At 37.4% G+C, this 25,456-nt stretch overlaps 1 protein-coding gene across 1 annotated transcript; it reads left to right on the top strand.

Moving 5' to 3' along the window:
* The first annotated feature begins 307 nt into the window (after positions 1-307).
* LOC113074059 (RNA-binding motif, single-stranded-interacting protein 3-like) lies at positions 308-18,820 on the top strand. Its single transcript, XM_026246767.1, has 3 exons — positions 308-493; positions 13,827-13,885; positions 17,897-18,820. The coding sequence occupies exons 1-3, from the start codon at positions 363-365 to the stop codon at positions 17,995-17,997; spliced, it is 291 nt and encodes a 96-aa protein (XP_026102552.1). The 5' UTR covers positions 308-362; the 3' UTR covers positions 17,998-18,820.
* The last annotated feature ends 6,636 nt before the right edge of the window (positions 18,821-25,456 follow it).

Below are 25,456 nucleotides of genomic sequence, written 5' to 3'. Positions count from 1 at the left end.
CGTTATATTAGTATTACTAAATGCATATATGTGGTTGCAAAACAAATTACAAGACAGATGCATTGTTCATAAGGTGTTAGAAATTGTTGAATGGACTGTAGATCTCTTCCTCACAGCCTTGTTTAATAGTAAATATAGTGTCGACTCTCAATAAGGCTCATAAATTCATCTCCTAAAGGCATGTTTAAGCTCACAGTGGATAGAGATGCACATTAGATATTAATTTGTATCTTTCTTTCTAAGTCATGAGATCTTGCTATTCAAAAATGAATATTACAGTAATCTAATATAAATCATATACATTTTTAATAACAACATATGCCTTTGTCTTGCAGCAGTCATATGCCCCGCCCCCTCCTCCCATGGCTCCGCCCAGCCCCAGCACCAATAGCAGCAGCCATATTGCAGCGGAGCAGCTCAGTAAAACCAACCTGTACATTCGGGGCCTTCCACCTGGCACCACTGACCAGGACCTCATCAAACTCTGCCAACCGTAAGTATCTTTTCCCAGATGTCCCCTATCTGTCACTTCCTGCTTTCCTCTTTCTCTCTGTCTTAACAGGTGTGTTGTTCTATACACCTATATCAGCAGCCGCTCTATAGGCTACCTATTTATAGTTGCAAAGACATAGGTACCCAATGCAAGGACTCATGCAATCATGTAAATCCAAGCACAGGAGGTCACAGGAATATATATATGTATATATAAAAAACACTGTGTGGTTGTGGAGAAGAATATAGCTCCATAAATGGTGATGGCAAGTGAGCATCATTAGAATGTAGGGAGGTCATTATAAAATGCTGTACAAGAACCAGGGGGCAGCTTATATATTCTTATTCTCTGATGACTCATGCAGATGTAAATCTTGTGTGGGGGCTTTCTGCCTTAATACCTAAGACATTTACTCCAGCTCCACGACCTTCTGTGAATATTTCAGAATTTCCTGATTACACCCATGCAAATTTGACCATGAGAACATGGATCTGGGGTCAGCGGTTTCTAAGCAACGTTTAAACCAAGGACTGCTTTGTCTTCTGGACCCTACACAGAAGAGTGCAATTACCAGGCTGCAGCTAGTGCCCAGAATTCATTGTGATTGTTATTTTTTTTTTATTTTATTTTTTTTGAGAGAAAGAGAGAGAAGATGCAGAAAAATAAGCATTATTTTCATTTTAAAAAAAAGTAAATACATGCCACTCACAATGTTAACACGTCAAAACTCAGGCCACAGACTGCCATAACATCTTTCAGTCTCTCTCAGGGTCTTGGGCTACCATGGTCCAGTTAGCCCAAGGCCTGGAGTGGGACTGGAATAAAAAATAATCATGATTATAAAAGTTTTATTAGCTGTGGCTGCTGTGCCAAATGGGCAGTAACATTTTGGAAAGGTCAAAGGGGTTGCCTTGGGGCTCAGCAGAAAAAAAGACTGTCCACAAACACTTTTTGCATTTTTTTTTTTCTTTTTACATAACTCCACAGTGATTAAGATGCCATGCATGCATATCTGTCACCTTAGTGTTGCAATCTAAATCTTACAGCTGTGTGCATGCATACGCACACATTTTGTACACATGCACACATAGTTAGTGACCCTTTTGCTTCCTCCAGTGGCTCTGCTTCAGTGGCAGGGAGGGCAGTGAAAAGTGCTTCTGTCAGGCTGACATTTCAGAGATCTTCTTGTGTGATTCCCCGCGGAAGATTGGCAGGGTTTTGAGGCTGAAGGTACAATGGGGTTAGACTCTAAAGGAGAAAGTGTCGCCTCAGCAGAATCTCAAACCTCAGCCATGAAAATGAGCCCTTAGATTTCTGCTTGCTGTGCTCATAGTTTTTTAATTAGATTATCTTGTAATTGAGGAATGGCACGATGTCAGGTTGCAGATGCAGAATGTTTGCCACATCGTGACTTTGAAACAAACATCCAGATTTTAATGTCTCAGTTATTTTGCATTAGAAGAGGTAAAAAGGTCAGATTGAAAGAGTGTTGCATTTACTGAGACAAAAAAAAAACAACTAAAAAAACTGAAAACGTACCGTGGCGTTTTCATAAAAGGCCTGAATATGAATCATGAATTATTAATGAAGGCCTTAGGTGAACATGTCATCATCATGTTTATGTGCTTTCATTATGCATCTTGTGTGTGTGTGTTGGTGGAAATCAGAGGGCAGAGAGTCATGTCTGTGAGACAGTTTATTACTTTTCCTTTCCACGATTCGATATCATGGAGTATTAACCCTCAGGACACAGCATTTTATAATACCATTTAAAATAATTGCATTTCAGAGCCCTTCATTATGTCTCTGATTATAATCTAATGCTACAGAGAGAAAGTGAACACAATCCAACTCAATTCTGCTCACACTTGGAGCAAGGTTTTATGGGATGAATTAGGAATTTCATTACAAACAAAGTTCTGTATGTTTTTAGCCAATTTGTATCTTACTACAGTATATATGTGCACAATTAAAAAGTTGTATTGCTCTTTTGCAGATGCAAATGAAACCTGTGCACACAAAAATGTTCTGTACATTATCTTTTTCTTATTCATATTTTGTTTAGATTAGTAGCACTCTTATTTTTAAGTTCATTTTGCAGTATTCCACAGATTTTCCCAGATCAGTAGAGAAAAATACAAAAACAAAACTTCAGGAGAAATAAAACTACAAACAAATGCAACAACTGACATACAGTATACAGTATAAAATGAATGTGGTTAGCACAGCTTTTCTATTTTTTATTTAATTTAGTTTTATCTCGTCTTTTATTTGACAAGAAATGTTTTGGGTCATGTTGAAAACTTTTGACATTTCATTCTATGTTTGAAACCCTAGAAGAAACAGATGCAAGATTATGAAGATCGCTTTTTTTTAAGAGCAAAATCTAGGGAGCAGGAGATTTCATTTGCTTTCCATTTAATCTCATTGCTGTCTAGAAGAAACAACCGAGATATAAAATTGATCTCATTTGTGTTTTTCTTTCCTGTGTGAGTAAGATCAGAAAGTTATTATATTGCTTCCAGTGGTATCTTGGCATTAAGCAGTTCTTATTTTCCTGGTTTTATACTATATTCCTCGTCTATATAGTATATATTAAATATCTTATATATATTTATCACTGAAAAGCAGCCAAGGCTTGCTGCCCAGAATGCACCCCCTTCCTTGCTCTCTGTCTATCAGGCTGATTGACTAACTGAGGCAGTGAAGGAATTGCCCTTGTGTACTGGCCTGCCATATCTAGGGGGGCCTCTGGGGTAGGATCTCATTTTCAGTCGGCAGAACCCCCCTTGGGCTCGAATAACTCAGGCATCCAGAGCATGCAAACCATTTCTGAGCCAGTGACAAGGCTAGTAACAGGTCATGGTTTTTATTTCAAAGTGTTGCTTTCTTACAGTACATTTGTCATCTTCTTTTTCTGCACTTATGATTTATGTCTCCTTCTCACCACTGTAGAAACGTCTAATCACAAGGAGAAAATCAGGCTAGAATTTCGAATGATTTGAAGACTGATTCATAATTCATGTTCTTTAACTCGAGTATTATTCAGGCCGCTGGTTTGCTTCAAAAAGCATTCAGGGAGTGTGCCAGAATCAAATGTGTGTTCGGTACACTCTTAAAAGTAAACGTCTCTCCAGTGACTTTTATCCAGTATCACCAAAACAATTATTTAAATCTATAGGATGTATTATATTCATAGTCTGTTCTTCACTCAGCACTATCACATGGCTTCAGGAAACCTGAGATTACTCTAATTGTGAGTTTCACATGATACATTATTAATATAAATGTTTGAATTTAAGGAGTTTTTGTTGTTGTTGTTGTTGTTTACTTGTGTAATATTAGTGTTGTGTTTAGTCATCACGTGATGGCCAATGTAAAATTTGTACTGCAGTTTGTTCCACTTCAATGGTTTTATGATTTATTATTATTATTTTTTAATAGGTGCAGGGTAAAGTCTCTAAAGTGACTTTTCCCTTATGAGACGAGTTCTGTGGTTATTTCTCACTGCTGTTATTTTTCTTTTAAACATGAAAGCAGCAACATGTCTCCAGCATTCACATCTAACCTGAGGTCAGATGAGTGGCCGGGCTCCTCTTGAAGCTCAGCTGCCCTGGTCATGTTCAGAAGAGCGTACGAGGGCCAAAAATCTGCTAGCCATCAAGAGTCATGGTGAAGTCTTTCTGTCTCCCTCAGTATCACACAGCTCTTGTCAATATGTGTGAGGTGGGAGAGGAAGAGGAGGTTTAGTCGAAAACAGCCTAAACACTTGGGATAAAGGTCTTTTAGGCTGGATTCGACTGTTTTATTGACATCAGCACTGTCTACTGCCTCCCCGACTTCTAAGGCAGCAGGAAGGTGTCAGTCATCTTTTCAAATTCTTCTCAACAGTTCAAACCACAGACACACTCGCTTGCCAATCCTTTGTACCAAGGATATAAAAAGTCCATCCAGCTGGATGATGTAGGACATAGGCGTATGTAAATCATTTTTGGGTGAACAATCCCTTTAACTATGTACATCCACATTTGCAAATAAATTGGTCACACCTTTAATTAAAGATAGGATTTTGTCTTGATAACGTTAGTCATGTTGCTCTCTATTGGCTCTCACTGAATAGGATACCTGTTGTGGCCTCGGTAAGAGAAAGAGAAAATTCCCCTGTTAAAGTGTTAGTCTAACACTACATTTTTGGTTTGCGGTGCAAGGTGACTTGTGTTCAAATTCTGACTGTATCTGGTTTCCAGGGGATCAGATATTGATGTGACTCCAAAAGCTCTGCACACATTTCATTTATTTTATTTTAATTATTATTATTATTATTATTTTATATTTTAGACAATTTAGGCAAAATGTAGAAGTTTTACTGCCACTGCATTTCCCCCCTAAATATTCATTGTAAACACTAAATCATATGTCATTTATTTGTATGTGATATATGGTATGTGATATAATCATACGTTATAAAAAATGTTTTAAATTTAATGGTTAGAAACACTGTTAACTGGCTAAGATTAATTTCCCTTGATATGATGAACAACTGTAATAAGTTTGCCAGTACATTTTACAGTTAAATGTATACATAATGAAATTATAATTAAACATAATTAAATTAAAACCATCAACTGTCATTCCCACTATTATTTATCGAATTATGTTTCTATATAATTATTACTCTAATTATATAACTGTCTATATAATTATGTTCATCCTGTTTGTGTTTTTGTATATAACATTTTAAATCAGTTAATTAAATATACTGTACTTTAAAAAAAAAACAATTCCTGTTGCTACAGTTCTGTTGTTTTTATGGCAAAGTTTCAGGAACCACAGCTGCCGTGTTATCCTGTAAATTTCACATTCTGCGGTGAGCAGAAATACTGTATTATGAAAGTTTTTCATGAGTTTTTGCTTGTATGTTGAGTCATATATCAGCTTATACAACCTTTGTAATTTCTATCAAGTTTGGACGAGGCTTTATATGCAAATGTTCAGTAAATCAAGGCCATTGCATTTTAGGAAATAAAATCCTCCTTTTGGAAAGTTACTGGGCCTCTTTACTAAAAACCAGCGGTGCAAGCGAGCATACAAACAAACATCAGATGCTTGTAACTCATGGCACAGAAGTGTCGAGTGGCATGTCAGACGAGACAGCTGCATTGGTAACCAATTAAGAGACTACACACCCACCTAGATAGAAGTTGAAAGAATGCTGGTTCACATCTCTCGGCACGAGACATCAAACGGTCCAGCATCCGTGGCTGCTGGCGCTCAGGGGAAAATAAAAACACAGATCAGAGTGGTGTGACGGCCCTTTGAGAACTGTCATTAGCACTTCACACACTGCAGCTGAAAGCTTCGTACATGGGACAGGTTGACTTGACGGTGATCAAATCAGTTGGGATCTGCTCCCAGCTCGGGCTGTCACAGCACGTCGAGCCGTGTCGCGATCTTTCAAAAGTGCGTGTGTGGATCGAGAAATATATTAATCTTCACTGAAAGTCGTTTTAGGCATTTTGGTTAACCTCATGTGGTGTTCACAGTTTTTTTTTTGTGTTCATGTTTATTTGATTTTGTGTGCTTGTGGGTTGACTAAAGCATTCTTTTGAACCTGATCTGCTCTTGTCAGTGGGAAGAGAAAGGTTCCTTCATTCAGATGAGTTAGAACGCTGTGATCCCATGTACTGGCTGAACTGTGGTATTCGACTGGAGGTTTTGGTGAATGTAGTGTCAGCAGTTTAATTAAAGCTTTCTAAGTATCTGTTATTGTAAGGGCATTGTTGCCTCCTTTCTTTTTTACCTTGATTTTGTCTGTCTGGCCTGCCTTTAGGTGATATTAATTGCTGTGACTTTCTTCACCAAGGATCGAGGTGCACAAATGTATTAACATAACTCCATAAATGTTCTCTGACATCTCCATTTTATTGACCCTTATAAAGGCTCAAGTAAATCATTAGATATTTAAGATTAAATAGATTGAAAAATATTAAGCAGCACAACAACCTGAAGTAATAATAAGAAATGTGTATATATATATATATATATATATATATATATATATATATATATATATATATATATATATATATATATATATATATATATATATATATATATATATATATATATACGATATGAAAGCTTATCATTTTCAGGACTGCAACATCGAACCGAGCTCTCCTTTTTATCCTTCTGCACCTGAATGAACAAATACAAATCACAGTTTTAAACATGCAAACAGAAAAAGATGTGAAAGAGCCCAATTCAGCAGCCGCACACTGTGTTCTGTGCGCACAGGGTGCACGCAGAGAGACACGTCTCAAAGCGCTTGAACACCAAATTTGCTCTTGTACCGACAAATGCATACAAGATTATGTCAAAATACCAATCTTGGAGAGTATCCTCATAAAAACTATTGGTTATGTCTAAAGTGAAAGTAAACAGTGGAGAAAGAAATTGGATATGTATCATTACATTGGATGCTTTGTCTCTTAAAGTGACCATTCTGATACTTTGACCTGACCATGTTTTGCTTAAGTTTTTTTTAATTTTTTTTATTGCTAATGCAACCTTTTTACACCACAGACTGAGCAAAACTAAGCATTGCTTGATAATTGTTCAACTAAGTATTGATAGTTGTGTAAATATTGACATACTAACAGTGAATGTTTGGTTGATTGTAATCCATTACATACTTTTCTATCAAAGTTATTAGACACAATCAAGATGAATTTGTCCCAACACAGTTTAACTCTTGAGTTCTTGTCATATTTTATTACCATTTTCTAAACTATAGCAAATAAACTGTGTTAATGTGAGAAATGTTGAAGGAGTCTGAATAAATTTCGGTTTGACTCTATATTTCATTTTTACAATGAAGACTATGCCACGCTATTTTACATTTGATTATTTGGTTCCTGTACCTGGACACCTACAAACTGAAAAAAAAAAAAAAAAAGTGTAAATAGCACAAATAAATAAATAGAACGGACATAGAAATTAAACAATTTCAAATAGGGCCCTCTGGTATGTACAACCTACACCAGGGCCCCGCATTTGTCATTTAAAACATTTTGATTATGAAGACAACTTTTTTTCGTAATGATGTGCTCTGCTAAATAAATAGACATAATTAAACCAGTAAACAGATATTTCTTTAATACACAAGTCGTGGGGAAGTCGTGGCCTAATGGTTAGATAGTTTGATTCCTAACTTTAAGGTTGTGGGTTCGAGTCTCAGGCTGGCAATACCATGACTGAGGTGCCCTTGAGCAAGGCACCGAACCACCAACTGCTCCCTGGGTGCCGCAGAATAAATGGCTGACTACTGCTCCGGGTGTGTGTGTGTGTGTTCACTGCTGTGTGTGTGCACTTTGGATGGGTTAAATGCAGAACAAGAACTCTGAGTATGGGTCACCATACTTGGCTGTAAGTCACTTCACTTTTTATGTTTAGAGCAAGATTTTGGACAAGTAAAATTTCACCATGGGCAGGCCAAACAATGTCAAACTATTAAAATGGAAACCAAACAACCAAGTTCCTTGTCATGCACTGCTATCTGTAGTCATGGCTGATTTGGCCAAGTGATTAAACTGATTAAGTCAAATTAATTTGAATTAGATTTAAGTGATTTTTCATTTGCAGTTCTGTTGTGTTTGGAAAAGCTGTGACATAATTTAATATGCTATTTTTGTTCTTGTGTTTATCATATTTTGCTGTATATGACAATCATCATAAATTATAGAGTAAATGGTTTACTAATAGTGTAACATGCAACTTCTCTCACTGTAAACCATTTGGCTCCTCTGGCTTGATGTTATTTAAGGTCGTGTTCTTGGCACTCCGCCATCCATGAGGGGAACTCCATGCTTGAGGTTCTGTAAGTTTTCAACTAGTAAACACAATCTTGAATCTTGTTCTTAATCAAAAGTTAGCATCAGTAGAAACAGTTTATATATGTATATATATATATATATATATATATATATATATATATATATATATATATATATATATATATATATATATATATATATATACAATCCATAAAAATACTCCTGCTTCTATTCATTAAAAAGGTTTCGACCCTTCATTAGGATGACTTATAACTCTTGAGATTTGCATGAATTCCGTGAAATGCACGGAATGCTAATTAGTAAAGTTAGTGTATCACAAAACTTGGGTGCTAATAACATTAAGACCACATTAAAGGAATTCACCCAAAAAAATAAGACTTCTTTCATAATTTACTCACCCTCATTTTAAATCCATAGTTATTGTTAAAAATGTACATTATTGAGCAGTGTTCAATCAGTGTTCAAAACTATGTTCTTGCCTTACCCCAATTCTCTATAAACTTAAATGATTTTGAAAGGTTTGTGTTTCAACCACAGCTGGCGAAAGAGAGGCCAAAATTCCAAAATGAACCTTTAACCTGGGTAGAATAATGTCACATTCTGGCGTTACTGCTCTCCATCAACTTAAAACTACCCTGATGTTCATTGTTAAATGTGAGCTTGATCAGGACGCTTTGCCAGATGTTCTCACAGTGAGCTCCTTCACCTTTGGTTACAAAGTTAGCCATATCATCCTGACAAATGATCCTTAAGAGTATTACATTAACCAGAATGTAACGGCATAGGGGTCATTAAAGTTTTTGAGGTTTCAACAAAGACTTTCATTTTGTAACATATAAATCATAACCACAGACTCTGTCTATTAAATATTACCCCACTTCGGTTGTTCGCAATGCTTCATTTATCAGCATCTAAACAAACAAAACAAGACAGGCACATGATTAGAGGGACATTTTGCTCGGAGAACCCCCTTATTAGCTGCCAGAGAATTAATCTATGCCTGTGTTTGTGAAGAAACCTTCCTGTTCGTGAGTTTCGGGTTAGTTTGACATCCGTGTGCATGACCGCGGCGTGGCACTGACTTGTGGAAACGTTGCCAGTTATGTTGACTACATTCCTCCCTCCACCTCCACCCACCCACTCATCTGAGACGCCTGTATTTGTCCAGCCACTTGTTTTGCAAGATGAAATGGCAGCAAGTCAAGCATTCGAGTCAAATGGTTCTCATGTGTTTCATTCACTTTGGTCCACTACATGCTTTCTCTAACAGAGCTCCTCATTTTTATGTCTTCCACTCTCTGTTATGTGGTTGCTCTCGTCCCCCTTTCTTCTACTTTGTTTACTGACAAACCATATGGATGGCGTAACTTTAAAAAAAAATCAAAACCAGTATTGTTTCTATAATGAGTCTCTGCAATCCCAGAGTTGTGATTATCCTTTTTCGCAAAAAAAAGGTCGCCCACGTTTACTCGCTATGTGATTGTAACACAATAAAACTTCATAATCGTGGGAAGAAGGAGGGGGGAACATTGAACATTCCAGTGACACTTTAATAATAAAATAAACACAAAACAGCACAAAAGCCCCTCATGGACGACTGCCGCTCACAAACAAAAACTACTTTTTTCAAGTTTATTTGTATAGCGCTTTTTACGATACAAATCATTACAAAGCAACTTTACAGAAAAATATGTTTCTACAATATTTAGTAGAAGCTTATAAGTGGTGACTGTCAGTTTGTGCGCATATGACAGGATTTTTTTGAAAAATTAATACAAGACGTAGTCAGCCAGACGATGAACGTTATTAACAGCAATTATTATATGATACAGTGACACTTGTAACAATATTTGTTATATTTGTTACCATATTTCCCATGTTACCAAAACTGCATTCTTCCATCTTAGAAACAACTTAATATTTGAAGTTCTGTTTGTTGATTCAGGGTTAGCATCATCTGAGGTCCTCTGAGGGATCAGCATCATCTCTTCTCAGGTGTTCTGGATCCAGACTGGAGCTTGTGTAAATCCTAGTTACCACGTGATGTAAATCCCGTGGCAAAACAGAGAAACAAATAGAGACATCATTAGCATAGCTGCTGTTCCAACAAAATAAAATTAATTAGTTTAACCTAAGCTAAAGAATAAGAATGCGCATTTGATCAGATTCAACTGCAGTCACAATTTAAGAGATGCATTATTTGAATGCTTGGCGAAAGATATGCGTTTTTAATCTAGATTTAAATAGGGAGAGTGTATCTGAACCCCGAACATTATCAGGAAGGCTATTCTAGAGTTTGACAGCCAAATGTGAAAAAGCTTTACCTCCTTTAGTGGACTTTGCTATGCTAGGAACTACCAAAAGTCCAGCGTTTTGTGACCTTAGGGAGCGTGATGGATTGTAACGTGGTATAAGGTACCCATTTAGGGCCTTATAGGTAAGTAATGATAATTTGTAACTGATACGGAACTTAATAGGTAGCCATGATCATAATATGATCATATGATCATATTTTTTGATAATATGATCATTTTTTCTTGACCTGGTAAGGACTCTAGCTGAAGACAGCCACCTAGAAGTACGTTACAATGGTCTAGTCTAGAGGTCATGAATGCATGAACTAGCTTTTCTGCATCAGAAACAGGTAACATGTTTCGTAACTTGGCAAGAATGCAGTTTTTGTAACATGGGAAATATGGTTTTTAAAAGACAAGTTGCTGTCTAATATAACACCCAGATTTTTGACTGTAGAGGAAGTAACAGTACATCCATCTGGTTGCAAATTGTAATCTACAAGATTCTGTGTACTGTTTTTTGGTCCAATAATTAATATATCTGTCTTATCCGAATTTAATAGGAGAAAATTAAAAGATTGGTCATCCAATCTTTTACATTTTTAACACACTCTGTTAGCTTAGATAATTTAGAGGTTTCATCTGGTCTCATTGAGATATATAGCTGAGTATCATCAGCATAACAGTGGAAACTAATCCCGTATTTTCTAATAATATTACCAAGGGGCAACATGTATATTGAAAATAGAAGGGGACCTAGGACGGATCCTTGTTGCACTCCATATTTTACTGGTGATAAACGAGATGACTCCCCATTTAAATAAACAAAATGGTAGCGATCAGACAGGTAGAATATAAACCATCTTAGAGCCTGCCCTTGAATACTGTATAGTTTTGTAATCTATCTATGAGTATGTTGTGATCTATGGTGTCTAATGCAGCACTAAGATCAAGTAAAACTAGCAATGAAATGCAGCCATTATCTGACACAAGAAGCAGGTCATTTGTAATTTTAACAAGTGCAGTTTCTGTGCTTTGGTTGGGCCTGATACCTGACTGAAATTCTTCAAACAGGTAATTTTTTTTGCAGCAAGGAGCTCAATTGAGCAGACACAACTTTTTCTAAAATTTTAGACATAAATGGAAGATTTGAAATAGGCCTATAATTTGCCAGTTACTAGGATCAAGTTTTGGTTTCTTAATAGGAAGCTTAATAACCACCAGCTTAAATGGTTTTGGTATGTGACCTAAAGAGAACGATGAGTTAATAATATTGATAAGTGGTTCTTCACCTACAGGTAACAACTCTTTCAGTAATTTAGTGGGTACAGGATGTAATAAACATGTTGTTGGTTTCGATACAGTGATAAGTTTATTTAGCTCTTCCTGTCCTACAGTGTTAGACACTGTAGAATCTACATTCGCTATTGTATTTCTAATGTTATCTATTTTACACAAACACAAAAATAAAATTCAGGCCTGGTCCTCTGTCATCCTTCACTGTTGTAGCTACTCTTTTGTATCCTTCCGGATCTCCTCCGTGGGACTCGAGACCGGTGAGTGGCGCGGGTGTCGCTCATTTCCAATCACTCCACCGGCCTCGCTCCATTTCCACGGCTCTCGGCCCCGCCCTACTCGTCACAGTGATGGTTTGAATCGCAGAAGACTTTGTTGATAAATTCACACGAAACCTTGTACAACGGTTGTAATTTCAACCTCACAGCACTCTATAGCAGCTTATGATATTTATATTTATATTTCTTCTGTAAGCTTTGCCGTTTGCAGGCTTATAAGGGATATGAGATGAATTAGCTCCCATTTTCCAGACATCAGCGGTACAATGCCTCGATGGGATGCCGCTTCTCACAGTGACATTGATCTTTTCCTTATTAAACCCCTCCATCATTATAAAGGTGGGTAATATAGTCTCCCACTCTTACCTGGAGGTGGGAGCCACATTAAATATTAATTAAAAGTCAGATCAGGAGTGCCACGCTTATATCAGTCTTCCCGGTTTTCAGTCGGAGACGGAAGCAATAAGTAACTTTATTACCTCCATCGTGGATTGAAGGAAGGCGATAGGGGAAGAATAAGGCAAAAGAGGGACTGCAGAGAGGAAAGAGATTAATCTGCTGTGCAGACACTTTTGTGATACTGTAACAAGACTGATTTTGCTATGTGAATAGGGGTTTTGTGGGGTAGAGAGAGAAAAAAGAGAATGATTATTGCAAGAATACAGGAGTACTATTTATTTTCAAAAAGTGAAACGAGGTCAGGGGTTTTTGTGGTGCAGATTGGGGCTCTGTGATGCTTCCAGCGTTTAATTAAATCACTAGTGTATGAGACTCACATCCTGCACTCAAACCCCCCATCCCCCACCCCCCGTTTACAGTGTCCTGTTAAGGAAGGTATTGATGTATCGATAAACATCCTTTCATCAAGGTTTTAATGAAGCTAAAATATTTCTTTATTAAACATACTCTGTGAGTTAGGTTCAAACTTTTTAATTAACAGAGTTTGGGGCAAAGATTGCACTTGGGTTTTTCTTCAAGTTCGGGCACTTGTATGTCCCGGGGTTGACTTTTATTAAACTCATTTTAACTTCTTTCTTTTTCTCATATGTAGGTCACATAAAAACGTGTCATTTTAGGATTTAATATGTCATTTTTGACAGTAAATGTTTAGTTTTTTTTTAATTCTTACTTGAATGTACTGTACCTCAAAATACTGAGAATGTACCTCAAAATACTGATGTATATATATATATATATATATATATATATATATATATGTGTGTGTGTGTGTGTGTGTGTCATATAAGTGTCAGCTAATTTTTTTAATTTATACAATTTTAAAAACATTTCCGATTTTTAAATGAATCCGTTGAATGTGTAAATGAATTAATTTTGTGTTTAAATGAATACATCTACTGTCATATTGTCAAATTATGCAAAAAGTGTAAAAATATTAGGATGCCTAAAATGTTAATTGTGAAATTAGCAAAGTGTTAAAAATATTGTTTCAATCATGTTCATTTCCACCACATAATGTAATGAAACAATAGCATCTTAAAAAGATTAGACACTGTTAGCAGATCGAAAATTTCTAGCAATAGTTAGAAATGTACTTCATCTAGTTGGCTTTCATTTGAGCTGACCCTGTTGTTCTCTTTGTCCTTTGCAGGTATGGAAAAATAGTGTCAACAAAGGCAATCCTGGACAAAAACACCAACCAGTGCAAAGGTGAGTACCGCAGTCAATATCAGCTTGCATTAAAAACAAGCTCACAGAGCATTCACAGTCTCACTTAAAATAATCAATAATCCTCCTAAAATGAGAGCTTTTGAAAGACTCCGATTAGTCTGGAGATTGTCTGGATGATCTTTAGAGGCGGAAACATGTTAGCGTGATTGTGGGTGAAGTCTTTACACCCGGATAAGACGTTAGCGTGACTAGCAGGGTTAGCCGTGGTGAGGAAAAGCACAGGGTTCCTCCTGTGTTGATTTGAAAAGTCCGGACCTAGTCGTGGTGGTTTAAAAATAGCCATGGGGTGAGGGAAGCGTCCGGCTGAAAATGATGATTTAGCAGACAGCCTATTTTCAGGAAACACTCATCCAATGCTGTAAATAAACAGCCTAGCTTCCTACACAATCTGCCAAACTGGGTCCCGCAGGTTTTTTGTGTGTATGCATGTTTGTGTCTTTCTCTTTGTAATGCTTTCTCTCTGAAGGCACGTCTAATATGTCCAAAAATGAGTATTAATGCCCACATGGGAAAGGTGGAGAGAGGGTGTTTTTGGGAAGCAGAGGAAGTCACTCCAGGCTTTAGAGGATTTCCACCTCCTGAAGTTAACAGCCCTCCTACTCTGCCAGGCTTCTCCACCCTGATGGGCTTCCAGCCAGGACTTATGGGAGCCAAAGATATCAGACAGGAAACGGACAAAAAGATGGATTCACTTCATTCATGGCTTCACTGAATCTAAATATGTTTGTCCTGCTTGCTTCCGCGTATCCACTTTTTATTTTTATGTAGTTGGTTGTTTTTTTTTGCACAGGATATGCACTATTAATTTCAAGATATGTCGACTGATCACAATTACAGGCCTGTCTGCTGTAGATTAATTCATATGATAGAATAAGTCATGAAGGGTTGTTTACAATCAAGTTTGTTCAGTCCATTTACTTCTGAAGATCAGTTGTAAGTTATCAAGCTCTTCAGTGTTTATAATCACACTTGCATGGAAATCCTTAAATGGATTGTTGGCCGTTTGTTAAACACACATGGTTAAATGCATGTTTACTTTGTGCGTTTTGCATTAGGTAGATAGACTCTGTAATTGCAAACTTGTTTGTGCAAAATAAAGACATATTTTCAGTTTCAGACAGCTGTTTTTTCCCCTTGTCCGCTATGACAGATGGAGGGGGTGTCAGTGGTGGGGGTTGTGGGCAATGTTGAGGGTGTGTTTGATTTTCTCCTTGACTCAATCACGAGCCTCTCATTAAATGGAGTGAACGTAAATATTTGTGTCGTACAACACACGAGCACACCAACGAGCTCTCTCCATCACTACCTCGCTTTCCTTTTTTAATTGGAATTATGTGCAGAGGAAGGAGATAATACGCACACTCTTTTTTTCCCACAGTTTTGACATCCGAGAAAAAAGATGGAGAGAGAGAAAAGCAATAGAGAGAATATGCGCACCCATTTAAGGCGTATTTGTATTTATGGATTTAATTACGTGAAGCTTCCAAAACACTTCCAGCCAAAACCTCATATGCTTGATGTCTACACACAAACATGCGCTTTTTATCCTTTTTACCTTTTTGTCGAGCTCTTTATCAGGCCTGTTCCGGTTCTGGGTGTCACATTGTTAACAGGAATTGATCCCCGCATTCTTTAACTTGAAACCTCTTTCTCAGCCCACTTCCTGATGGCTGCTGTTTAGCTCTTTTGGTCAGTGACCTCAGGAATGCTCGCAGCGATCTCTCAAACTAGAAGTGTTCCTCTCTCTGGATCAAGAACAGTCTCCTAGAAATCCTTTTTCACACACATGCTCTGTTTTCTTAGGCTTATGACATTTCTGCAGTCTTTGGAACATCTGGACGGCTTATTTCTCCACTCTAGAGATCTTTGTGCCTCTTTTTCTCACTTCCATCTTTACAAGGAGGCTTAAAAGTGGATGTTCTATATGTGAGGTGTGTAAATGAACACATATGTCTGGCATATAGAGCTGTTAGCTTTAACTATTCGTGCCCTCTCCAAAACTCTGCATCTGTGGTTCTAATGTCAGTCAGGCTTTGAGAAGTGTGTGTGTTTAGAGTTTAGAGAGGTTTATGGTGAGAATGCCTCCGCAAAATTAAGACGCACTGCCTCAAATATGCCTCAGATGTACCAAGGGTCTTTAAGAACTTCCACCCAGGCACGCATTGGCCGTTTGGAGCACCTGCAGTTGATTTGGCCCGCTGCCCTATAATCGTCTCTTCCACACTCTCCTCAAACGGTTTCGAACAGAGTAATCAATGCGCGGGACTCGAGGAAGGAGAGGAAGCGGCCAGAAGCAGCAGTGAAATGTAACTAAATTACTGACCTGTTCAGGGCTTCAAGCGCAGGACTGTTTCATCTGTAAATAGCCTACGCTACTGTAGTTTTGTCTTTATTAACCTAGTTGAGTTGCTATTAAACTGATAGCACTAGTAAGGAGCACCCCATAATTATCATCAGTCAGAATACTGTGCTAAAGGACATCATTATTTTTTTAAAAAGTTGCATTAATAAATTATGAGTAGGGAGGGAGCTAGAGCAGTCAGCAACACAAATAACATGAGTTACAGCCTAATGATGCAATGTGGTGTGTTCAGTATAATGATTTTTCAATAAATGCCGCCTGCTAATTTTGACATTTAGGCACTTTAGAAAATGTGTTTTAATATATTTGTACGAAATATAGGTTTGTTTTAAATCCAGGGTATTTAAATCATTTTAAGATAAATGACAATATTCTGTGCTAACAAATATTGCAAAGAGGTGGTTGTTTTGCAACTAGGACACAGTTCTGTTCACAAGAGTTAGAGCAGCTGGTGGAGAAGTGACAGGTCTAGAAAGAAAATAAAGGAAGAGACAGAGATATTGGGGAAAATTTAGAAGAGGAAATGGGAAGGGAAGGTGCAGTCTTTAATTTTTTTTCCACGGCCCCAGACTAAAGATTTATAACTTTTTATGAGATGACCATATAAATAATAGGTTTGTCTGTGGTTTTTAGAATTTGTTGTGGGTGTTTAGGGTGGGCTGGATGAGTGTGTGATTTCCCAGCCTGAAACTGTGTCCCAGTCCAGCCCTGCTTACGTCACTGCAGTTTTTATTACGATTTGCTGTAAAGGAAGTCATGGATCTTCTCTCTTGCTTGCTGCCAAAGAATTGTTTGGTTAAAGAGTTGGGTGGTGAAATGGACCCTGCTGGAATAGTATCTGTGTTTCGAAACATCGTAACTGTTTTCTAACTAGTCTAAGCTGCCTCTTAACTGGTTGACCAGGTCCCATATACTGTACATACAAACAAACAATTTTATATATTGACCACAAAGTATTTTTAACTTAATAATAATTTATTAATTTAAAAACATATAATTCGTTTATAAATCTTTTGACAGCCGTACTATTTTTAAAGGTCATGTTTTCTGTTTGTCTCAATCAAAACAAAATTGAAATGTCTGGAACTTGCCAAAAGGATTAGTAAAAACTTACAAACAATATTTTCAAAAATAATATAACTGTGTATTACTTCTGAGGAACAAAAATTGTATGCACAATTATGCACAGATATAATACTCCACTGGAATGAAATATGGTAAATAATAACAGAATGTTCATTCTTGGCTGAATTTTAAGCTGGATTTCCCAGCAGGGGTGAGGTCAGGCTGAATCCTTCTCTGTCCTGTTCCTGAGGAAATAGTTGACAAGCACGAGCCTTGAACAAAATGGCCGTTTCCTGTCTCCCCAGGCGCACACACAAACCCACACACAGACACAAGCGGCTGTGCTCAAACATGCAGACTCCAGTGTCGCCACGATCAGCATGATAAGACAAACAACGGAGCGGTCTTGTTTTGACCCTTGAATTTTAAATCTGATAAATGTGTCTGATAATGTCTGATTAATGTCCGATAAAGAATTCTTCAGTTTTTGGCAAAAACACGAAGATATGTGTGTTATAATGTGTATAAATAACTTTCATCTCACTCTGTACATGTGTGTGTAGGATATGGCTTTGTGGATTTCGACAGTCCGGCGGCGGCACAGAAAGCTGTAGCATCCCTGAAGGCCAGTGGCGTGCAGGCACAGATGGCAAAGGTAACCTAGGCTTTTTTTGTTTGTTTGTTTCAGAAATGAATGAGGACACTGGGAATGTTGCTGCTATTTCTAATTATGGTGTTCCTGGTGGTGGCAGTGATTATAGGGAAGATGTTGATGATGGCGGCTGTAGTGGTAAACATCTGTGGAGGGTGAATATGTGTGATTATCTGGAAGTCTCGTGTAGCTCGATGTCCAGTGTGTGCATTCATAAAGCATCTATTCTCTAATATTCATAAGCTTGGAGGCTGTCAGGATGCAGATGGTTTGTGTATTTGAAATCCCATTTAAATGCACGCCTGTCAGAGCTCTCTGCAACTCAGCAGGCCTCGTATGAAACAGACAGGTCATCTTACAGAGAGGAGGAGAGGGAGGCGGGGAGTGAGAGAGAGAAAGACTGGGATTTCATTCATCCTTGCATATTTTCTGTGGTCCGGGTTATAGAATTGACCATTTTAATAAAGCTCAGTTGACAGCCTTTGTTGTATAATGTTGATTACAACAGAAAATTACTTTGACCTTAGTTTTTCTAAAAAAAGGCAAAATTCTAAGTTAGTTCAACACATTTATGTTGACTGAGCTTTACTTTCATTGAACCCTCTGTTTTCCTAATCAGAAACTTAAAATTTTACCCAATACTGTATTTTAGGTATTTAATTTACACTACCATTCTGACGTGTGGTGTATGACGGTAAGATTTATTTATTTATTTATTTAGAAAGAAAGAAAGAAAGAAAGAAATGTGTCTTATTTCTCAGAAGAGACATAAAATTATATGATTTTTATTTCAATTGAATTATGCTTTTTTGTTCTAATTCTATTCATCGAAAAAAAAAAAACACCAGAAAAAAATGAATAAAGAAAAAAAATATTCAAGCAACATTTTCAACATTGATAACAGTAAGAAATTATTCTTGAGCATCGAATCAGCATATTAGAATGATATTAGAATGATTTCTGAAGGATTTATGTGACACCGAAGACTGGAGTAATAGCTGATTAAAATTGATATCACAGGAATAAATTACATTAAACAATATTTTAAAATAGAAAACATTTGAAACTGAAACAATAATAAAAAAATTCTTGATTTTTTTTTTTAAATAATATAATGATATATTATAATAATAACAAATGAATGCAGCTTTTGAGAGTCTAAGTGACTTCTTTTATAAACATAAAAAAAAAATGTTTTACCGACCCCAAATAGTATTGTATTTATGTGCTTTTGAGAGTGTTGTGTTGTTAACTAACAAAAAATGTATGCTAGCGCCAAACTATTGACATCAATGAGTTAAGTCCAGTCAAACATATCTAAAAATACTTTTAAACTAAATACATTTCAAAAATTGCTGCATTATTGGCTATTGGTTTGTTTCTTGTTTTAAGCACAAACTTCACTCTATATATATGCTCAATTTACTTTCTCCATCTGAATATGAATTTTCCTGAAATAGCGGTGTAATCGAATCTTCCCAAGTTATTTCAAACAACATTTTCATTGTTCTGTGATGTTTTTGGTGGAATTCAAGAGGAACAGAGAACTGTTGAGTCCTTCCAGGGTGGAAGAAACATGAACTGTTATTTAGAAGAATTTACGCTATGGAAGACAGCCACATACATCTTTTAACAAAGAGAGAAAGGCAATTAAAATAACTAAATTGCCTGACTTAAGGCTCATTAAATTAAACAGGAGTGCAATCGAAGAGTTTCCCTCTGCCCTATTAAACCCGTTTTCATTAAGAATTCTCTCTCTTCAACAGTGCCTGTGAGCTACAAGGCTAACCTCTTAAACTTATTTCACCAGTGTATCAAGCTTCTCCTGTGGTGGTTGCTGCTTATTGTGAAGAATGTCTACATGGTAGACATTCAGTTTAGATTGTGGAGCAAAATATGACCCATGTTTGTTGTAGAGGATATGAAAGGACATAGTTATGAGAATACAAGATGCAAACAAATCCATCTAGGGTTCATGTTCACATTGAGATATTCAGAGAGAATTGCAAATGTAATATTTCACGATGGAATGTACCTCAGAGTAGTGTTAAAATATTTATTGGACAGAAACATACACATGAATGCCATAGAGTGTTGTGAATTGAAATTGTATATGCTAATGTAAGAAACAGCTCCATATACAGTATAAATTTGTGTGTGTGCATTTGATGTCAGAACTCAGTTATTGTAGGTTTTAAGAAATGATTTATTTGGGATTTCTTAACCTTATAATGTGGATGGTATTCAAACTTCCAGTCCTTTGTGCTCTTGTTTGTTGTCCTGTTCCTGCTCTGACAATCTTATTGTGTCTGATTTTCTCTTAATTAGCAAACAACATCTTACCACTTTAATGTTACCAGATTATAAAGTCTTTCCTGAAAAGTAAGTATTTTATTTCTCAGGTTTAAACAAACAAAACCAGTTTGCATCAAGCAGGGAATTTGTTTGGCAGGAATGCGTTATAATCATGATGCTTTAATGAGGTGCTAGTATGGAATACTGTAATTGTGAGGAGATTAATTATTTATGAGGCGGTATTTATGTCAACTGTCACACATACGTTAACTGTATAATCGGAACAAGGGAGAAGTAGAGAAAATGTGTGCGTGTGTGAATTAGTTGCCTGCAGACATGTCCTTCACATCTGAAGATCTCCACACACTCTTTGTGTATCCACAGGCTTGCTGGAGATGCTTGTTTGTGTGTGCATTCATGTGTGTGTGTGTGTGTGTGTGTGTTTCCAAAGAGAGGACTTTGGTTTTGAGTTTCCACCATGTGTAAACTCATTTTTGCCAGAATCTTTCTACGTTGGCGAATATAATAGAATCATCATGTAAAATGTCAAATGTTCTCAGAGTCTTAGTTTGAGGGCTCTTTGTTTGAATGCTATTGGTGTGCCGTATCATTTTCTCAAATTTCTTCTTTCCGTGATAGATAAGGTACAAATGAAAGAAAATAAATTCTAAGAAAAGATCAAAGACATTGTGCAGCCTACTTTGTCATTTAGACAGATTGCACCTGGACACCAGAAATCTGTGTTGTTTTTGTTATTTTGTATGTGTATAGCACAGTTTGGAAAGGATTAATATCTCTTAAAACAGAGAATGTCTGTGATTTCATATTCACATTTTAGGTTTCATGATCCAGGATTGGGATCACATCATAAAAACCCATTTAAATAAGAAAATGTTATACATGTAACTGATGTGCCCATTCTGAGAAGTTCTGGTGATCTGACTTTGCTTGTTAATTAAATTTTCTTGTTTACATCAGATGGGTTGACAGCAGTTCTTGAAACACCAATTTGACTGAGAAAGTTAGCAAAAATCCGCAATGAAGATCCAGCAAGAAATGTGTTCATTGTGAAAATAAATAATAATTGTGAGAATAATATACCATAATCACAGACATTCCTGTCTGGATGGGATTAGATTTCTCCTAGAGGATTTAGCATAAAAATTGCAGGTAATTTCCTTTTTATTTTGTGTGTGTGTGTGTGTGTGTGTGTGTGGTGTGTGAGAGAGAGAGAGAGAGAGAGAGAGGGAGGAAAACACAGATTTACTCAAATTAAAAAGTCCTGTTTGAATAGGGCGTTTGTATGTATAGTGTTTGCTGTCATACCATCAGTTTTTGCCACAGCTGCTCCAAAACAATCTGTACATTCCAGAATGTCCAAATTTACATTTTAACATTTAACATATACTATACATATATTGGCTTCCCACTGCTTCGGGTGAGTGTTCACGGTGTGTGTGTGTGTGTGTGTGTGTGTGTTCACAACTCACTGCTGTGTGTGAACAATTGGATGGGTTAAATTAGTTTAAGGAAATGACCTAGTCAATTTTTTGCCATTTTTAAAGATTGTAATGGACCCAGTGGATCAAGTTTGGCAGCTCTTTTTTCCAGAGAAAAATGTAGATAGTGAAGGTTCTGCAAAGCAGATTTGTACCTTGTTGTGATGGAACTGACCGCCGTGGAATGGAGAGAACATAGGAGTGCTGTTTCAGCCGTTATCCTGAGGGCCAGCGTCAAAGCTTTGAATATGTAAATTCAAGACTAGACTCGAGGTGTTGTGTGACGAGGCTATAAAAATGAAAACTAAAATTCACTCTGGAGTCATATCAATACTTGAAAACGTTAGCCATTAGCATTTTGAAATGTAATGTTAGTAATATTTTATTGATACCATGCTCATCTTTCTGTAATTTAACAGCTTTTGATGGCCAGACATGTTTAAATGTCCTCATTAGCATTACATTATGTAACTGTTGGATTAAACTAGTCTGTCTGAACGTGTGTGTGTGTGTGTGTAAGTCCAGTTGGTCCTGGGCTTTTTATGAGCAGCAGCAAAGTGGTAATATTACAGGTTTTGCTACACCTTTGGCTTCCATTATGAATTCGTTCCCCCAGCCGTCTGAATAAGTGTGTGTGGACACTCAGATAATATTGTGAGGTTGTGAGTGTGTGCGCAAGTGAAGGTCTTTTCCTTTTATGTCTGCATTGAGATTTGCATTGTGCGCACAAGTGTGTATTTACATGTCTCTGCGAACTGTAATTGTATTACCTTCATGACTTAGTAGCATTGCTTTCTTGAACCATATTCTCATGTTTAAAAATGGTTTTATTTTTTAATATAGCCGTATAGCAGGAGGTAGAAAAATTCCCTCAGGGTAACATTCAAGGGGAAGTGTGGAAAATGCTCTCATTCTTCCCCGTTCTCAATTTTGCGCATGTCATGGCGTTCCGGTAGCGCTAAATGAGGGTGAACAATTGCTTCTTATAGAAGAGGGCCTTTCCATCCTTTTCATTCATCCTGAAAAGTTGGACGGAAAAGCATTCCCTGCAGTAGAAAGTACTCGTAATAACCTAACCAAGGTCATGTTGGTAATTAGAGTGTATATGTGTGTGTGTGTGTGTGTGTGTGTGTGCTTGTTTGCCAGTCCCCATCACACCTTAAGCCCAGACATGAATTACGCTGTGGGTGTCTGAGCTGCACCTGTCGCAAAGATTCCTACTGCTGGGTGACTGGCAGGTCTTCACACACACGCACACACACACACACATACACAGAGAGTGTGTGAGTGTTAGAAAACCTTGGATCCCTCTAGTTTAGCTGAATTGTCTTAATCCAGCTTTTTCCAAAGTTTTCTTTTTAACCCATCGACTATTTTAAAAAAGATTTTTATTCTAAAAAAAAAAAAAAAGTGGTGCTAACCAAGGAAAAAAAAAAAACACCGCCATGATGCCAAGTTAGGTATTGTGGGGTTACTTTTGTATATGACTTTATTCTTTCAGACGAATGCAATCTGAGTTATATAAATAAAAATACCCTGGCTCTTCCAAGCTTTATAATGGCAGTGGGTAGTGGTCCAGATATTGAATCAAAATCAACTTTGTCCACCCACGATAAAAGTGCTCCAATTCTAAGTCATTACTGTTTATGTAGTTTGCTGTGGGAATGCTTTTTTATTTGTTAGCATTTACCATTCTCAGGGGATGAAGAAAGCTAAGCCAAAGACAAAGAAGAAGTCTTTATACAAGTGAAATACCTTTTGTAGTTGCTTAACAAAGCATAGCACAGAACTTCCTAACTGTTCCTAATTGCTCTTAATTCAAGACACTCAGCCAGGCCAAAAACTGACGAGAAGAGAAATATAATGTTCCTTGTCTCCCAAAGTGTACATACTTTATGTATAATAAAGGCAAACCACTGAAATCCAACACCGTGTTGTGTTTAAAAATCCAACCACCATCGCCTCAAGATTATTCTTCTCGTTTTGGAGCTGGAAAGAGTGGGGGAAGAAAGAGAAAGGAAAGATGTGATGGCTCTTTGTCTTCCACCATTGACATCAAATTCCCATTCCCTAAATGTTCTGTGAAGTGTGTTTCCCTCTCCATGGGCTCACCGTCTCTGTGTGTGTGGTGTGTGTTGTGTTGTTGCCGTTCGGTTTTGGTGCGGGCCCACGGTGATTGAAAACAGATGCCTTGTTTTTGTGTAGTTGTCTCGCCGGGGAAAGTAATGGACAAAGCAGAACACAGGACAGCGAAAGCATAAACGAGATCTATTGCGACACAATGAAATGGGCTCGGGAAGCAATAAGCACCAGGCGCGTTCTGGTAATATAAAATGGTGGCTTCTCACTCCTTTTCACTCACAGATGATTTGTATAACATAATGCGCCTTCTTTTTGCCGATACTGCATTGAGAAAAAAAATCAGGCATGCTAGTAGAGTCCAAAATGAAATTGAGCCATTGAGGCATGAATGTCTTGTTCTCGGGGTTATGTAGTTCAAAGCTTTACTCACTTATAACGGGTTATCTGGGATTTCGACTCTGTGTTTCATAGAAACTCTCCCTGTTTCATTAGTTTTTATTTTTAACCTTTTTTTTATCAAACCATAATGATCGCTTTCTCAGTTTTTAAAGACAAGTGAAGAATACAATGTTGTAAGTTTTTAAAATGTTTTTCTTTTCATTTAAAACACAAATTTGGCCAGAACTGAGACTGGTTCCCCTTAAAAAAAAAAAAAAAAAAAAAAAACAACAGCTGCATGACGTCCGTGTATGGTAGTATTCCAGTCCAAACACAGCCAGAAATGAGGAGGAGGATGAGGGAGTGGTGTGGCCTTAAAAATGCACGCAAACAAAAGGAAGACGGCCAAGCTGGCCCAATTGAATTATGGGTGATGTAGTCAGAATGTTAGTATCTCTGAGCCTCTATCAGCCTCTCACCAATCTCATTATCCGTGCATTAGCAGCTGTGTGAGGAAGGAAAAGGGCTTTTAGTGGGAGCGCTCAGGAGCTGGAGGGCTGGGATACAGACAGAAAGTGAAAAGAAAGCTGAGCGCTCAAGGAGTTGCAGTTGTTGTTGTTTATAATGATGCTAATGTGCATTTTCAAGATGCATGTGCATGCAAGCTCTATTCTCTAAGACCAGAGGAAAGGTGTAGTACACATGCTTCAAATAATTCGCCAAAACTCAGACGGCTGTGCTCCATTTATACCACTGATCAAACAAGAAACACATCCCTCCAGCATTTTGTACTAGAAACACCATCACAAATATTAGCACTTGAAACACCATCACAAATGAAAGGACTTGAGAGAGAGAGAGAGAGAGAGAGAGAGAGTGGAAAGCACACAGACAGACACATCCGGATGCCCTTGTCATACACATGCAGCCCCGTTTCACTCCAGTGCTGTTGTTATTCCTCACTAGTGCCTGAGATCTGTCTACATATCTCCGCCATCTCGGGCAGTGAGTTGTACTAACAGCTGATATGGCCGCTGATGTTCTCGTCCATTACGGAGACGTGTCGTTCTCATGGGAACTCGATCCGACTGTCATTTCCACAGCAAATAAATCTTCCACTTCCTTCAACACTCTTATAATTACTCCATCTGCTTAATAGTCGATTCTCAAGCGCTGCTTGGGATGTGAGAATTATCAGAAAATGTGACACACAGATA

This window comes from Carassius auratus, unplaced genomic scaffold, assembly GCF_003368295.1.
Source record: "Carassius auratus strain Wakin unplaced genomic scaffold, ASM336829v1 scaf_tig00013525, whole genome shotgun sequence".
NCBI lineage: Eukaryota > Metazoa > Chordata > Actinopteri > Cypriniformes > Cyprinidae > Carassius > Carassius auratus.
The sequence above is the reverse complement of the archived record's forward strand: the minus strand, read 5'-3'. Positions and strand labels throughout refer to the sequence as shown.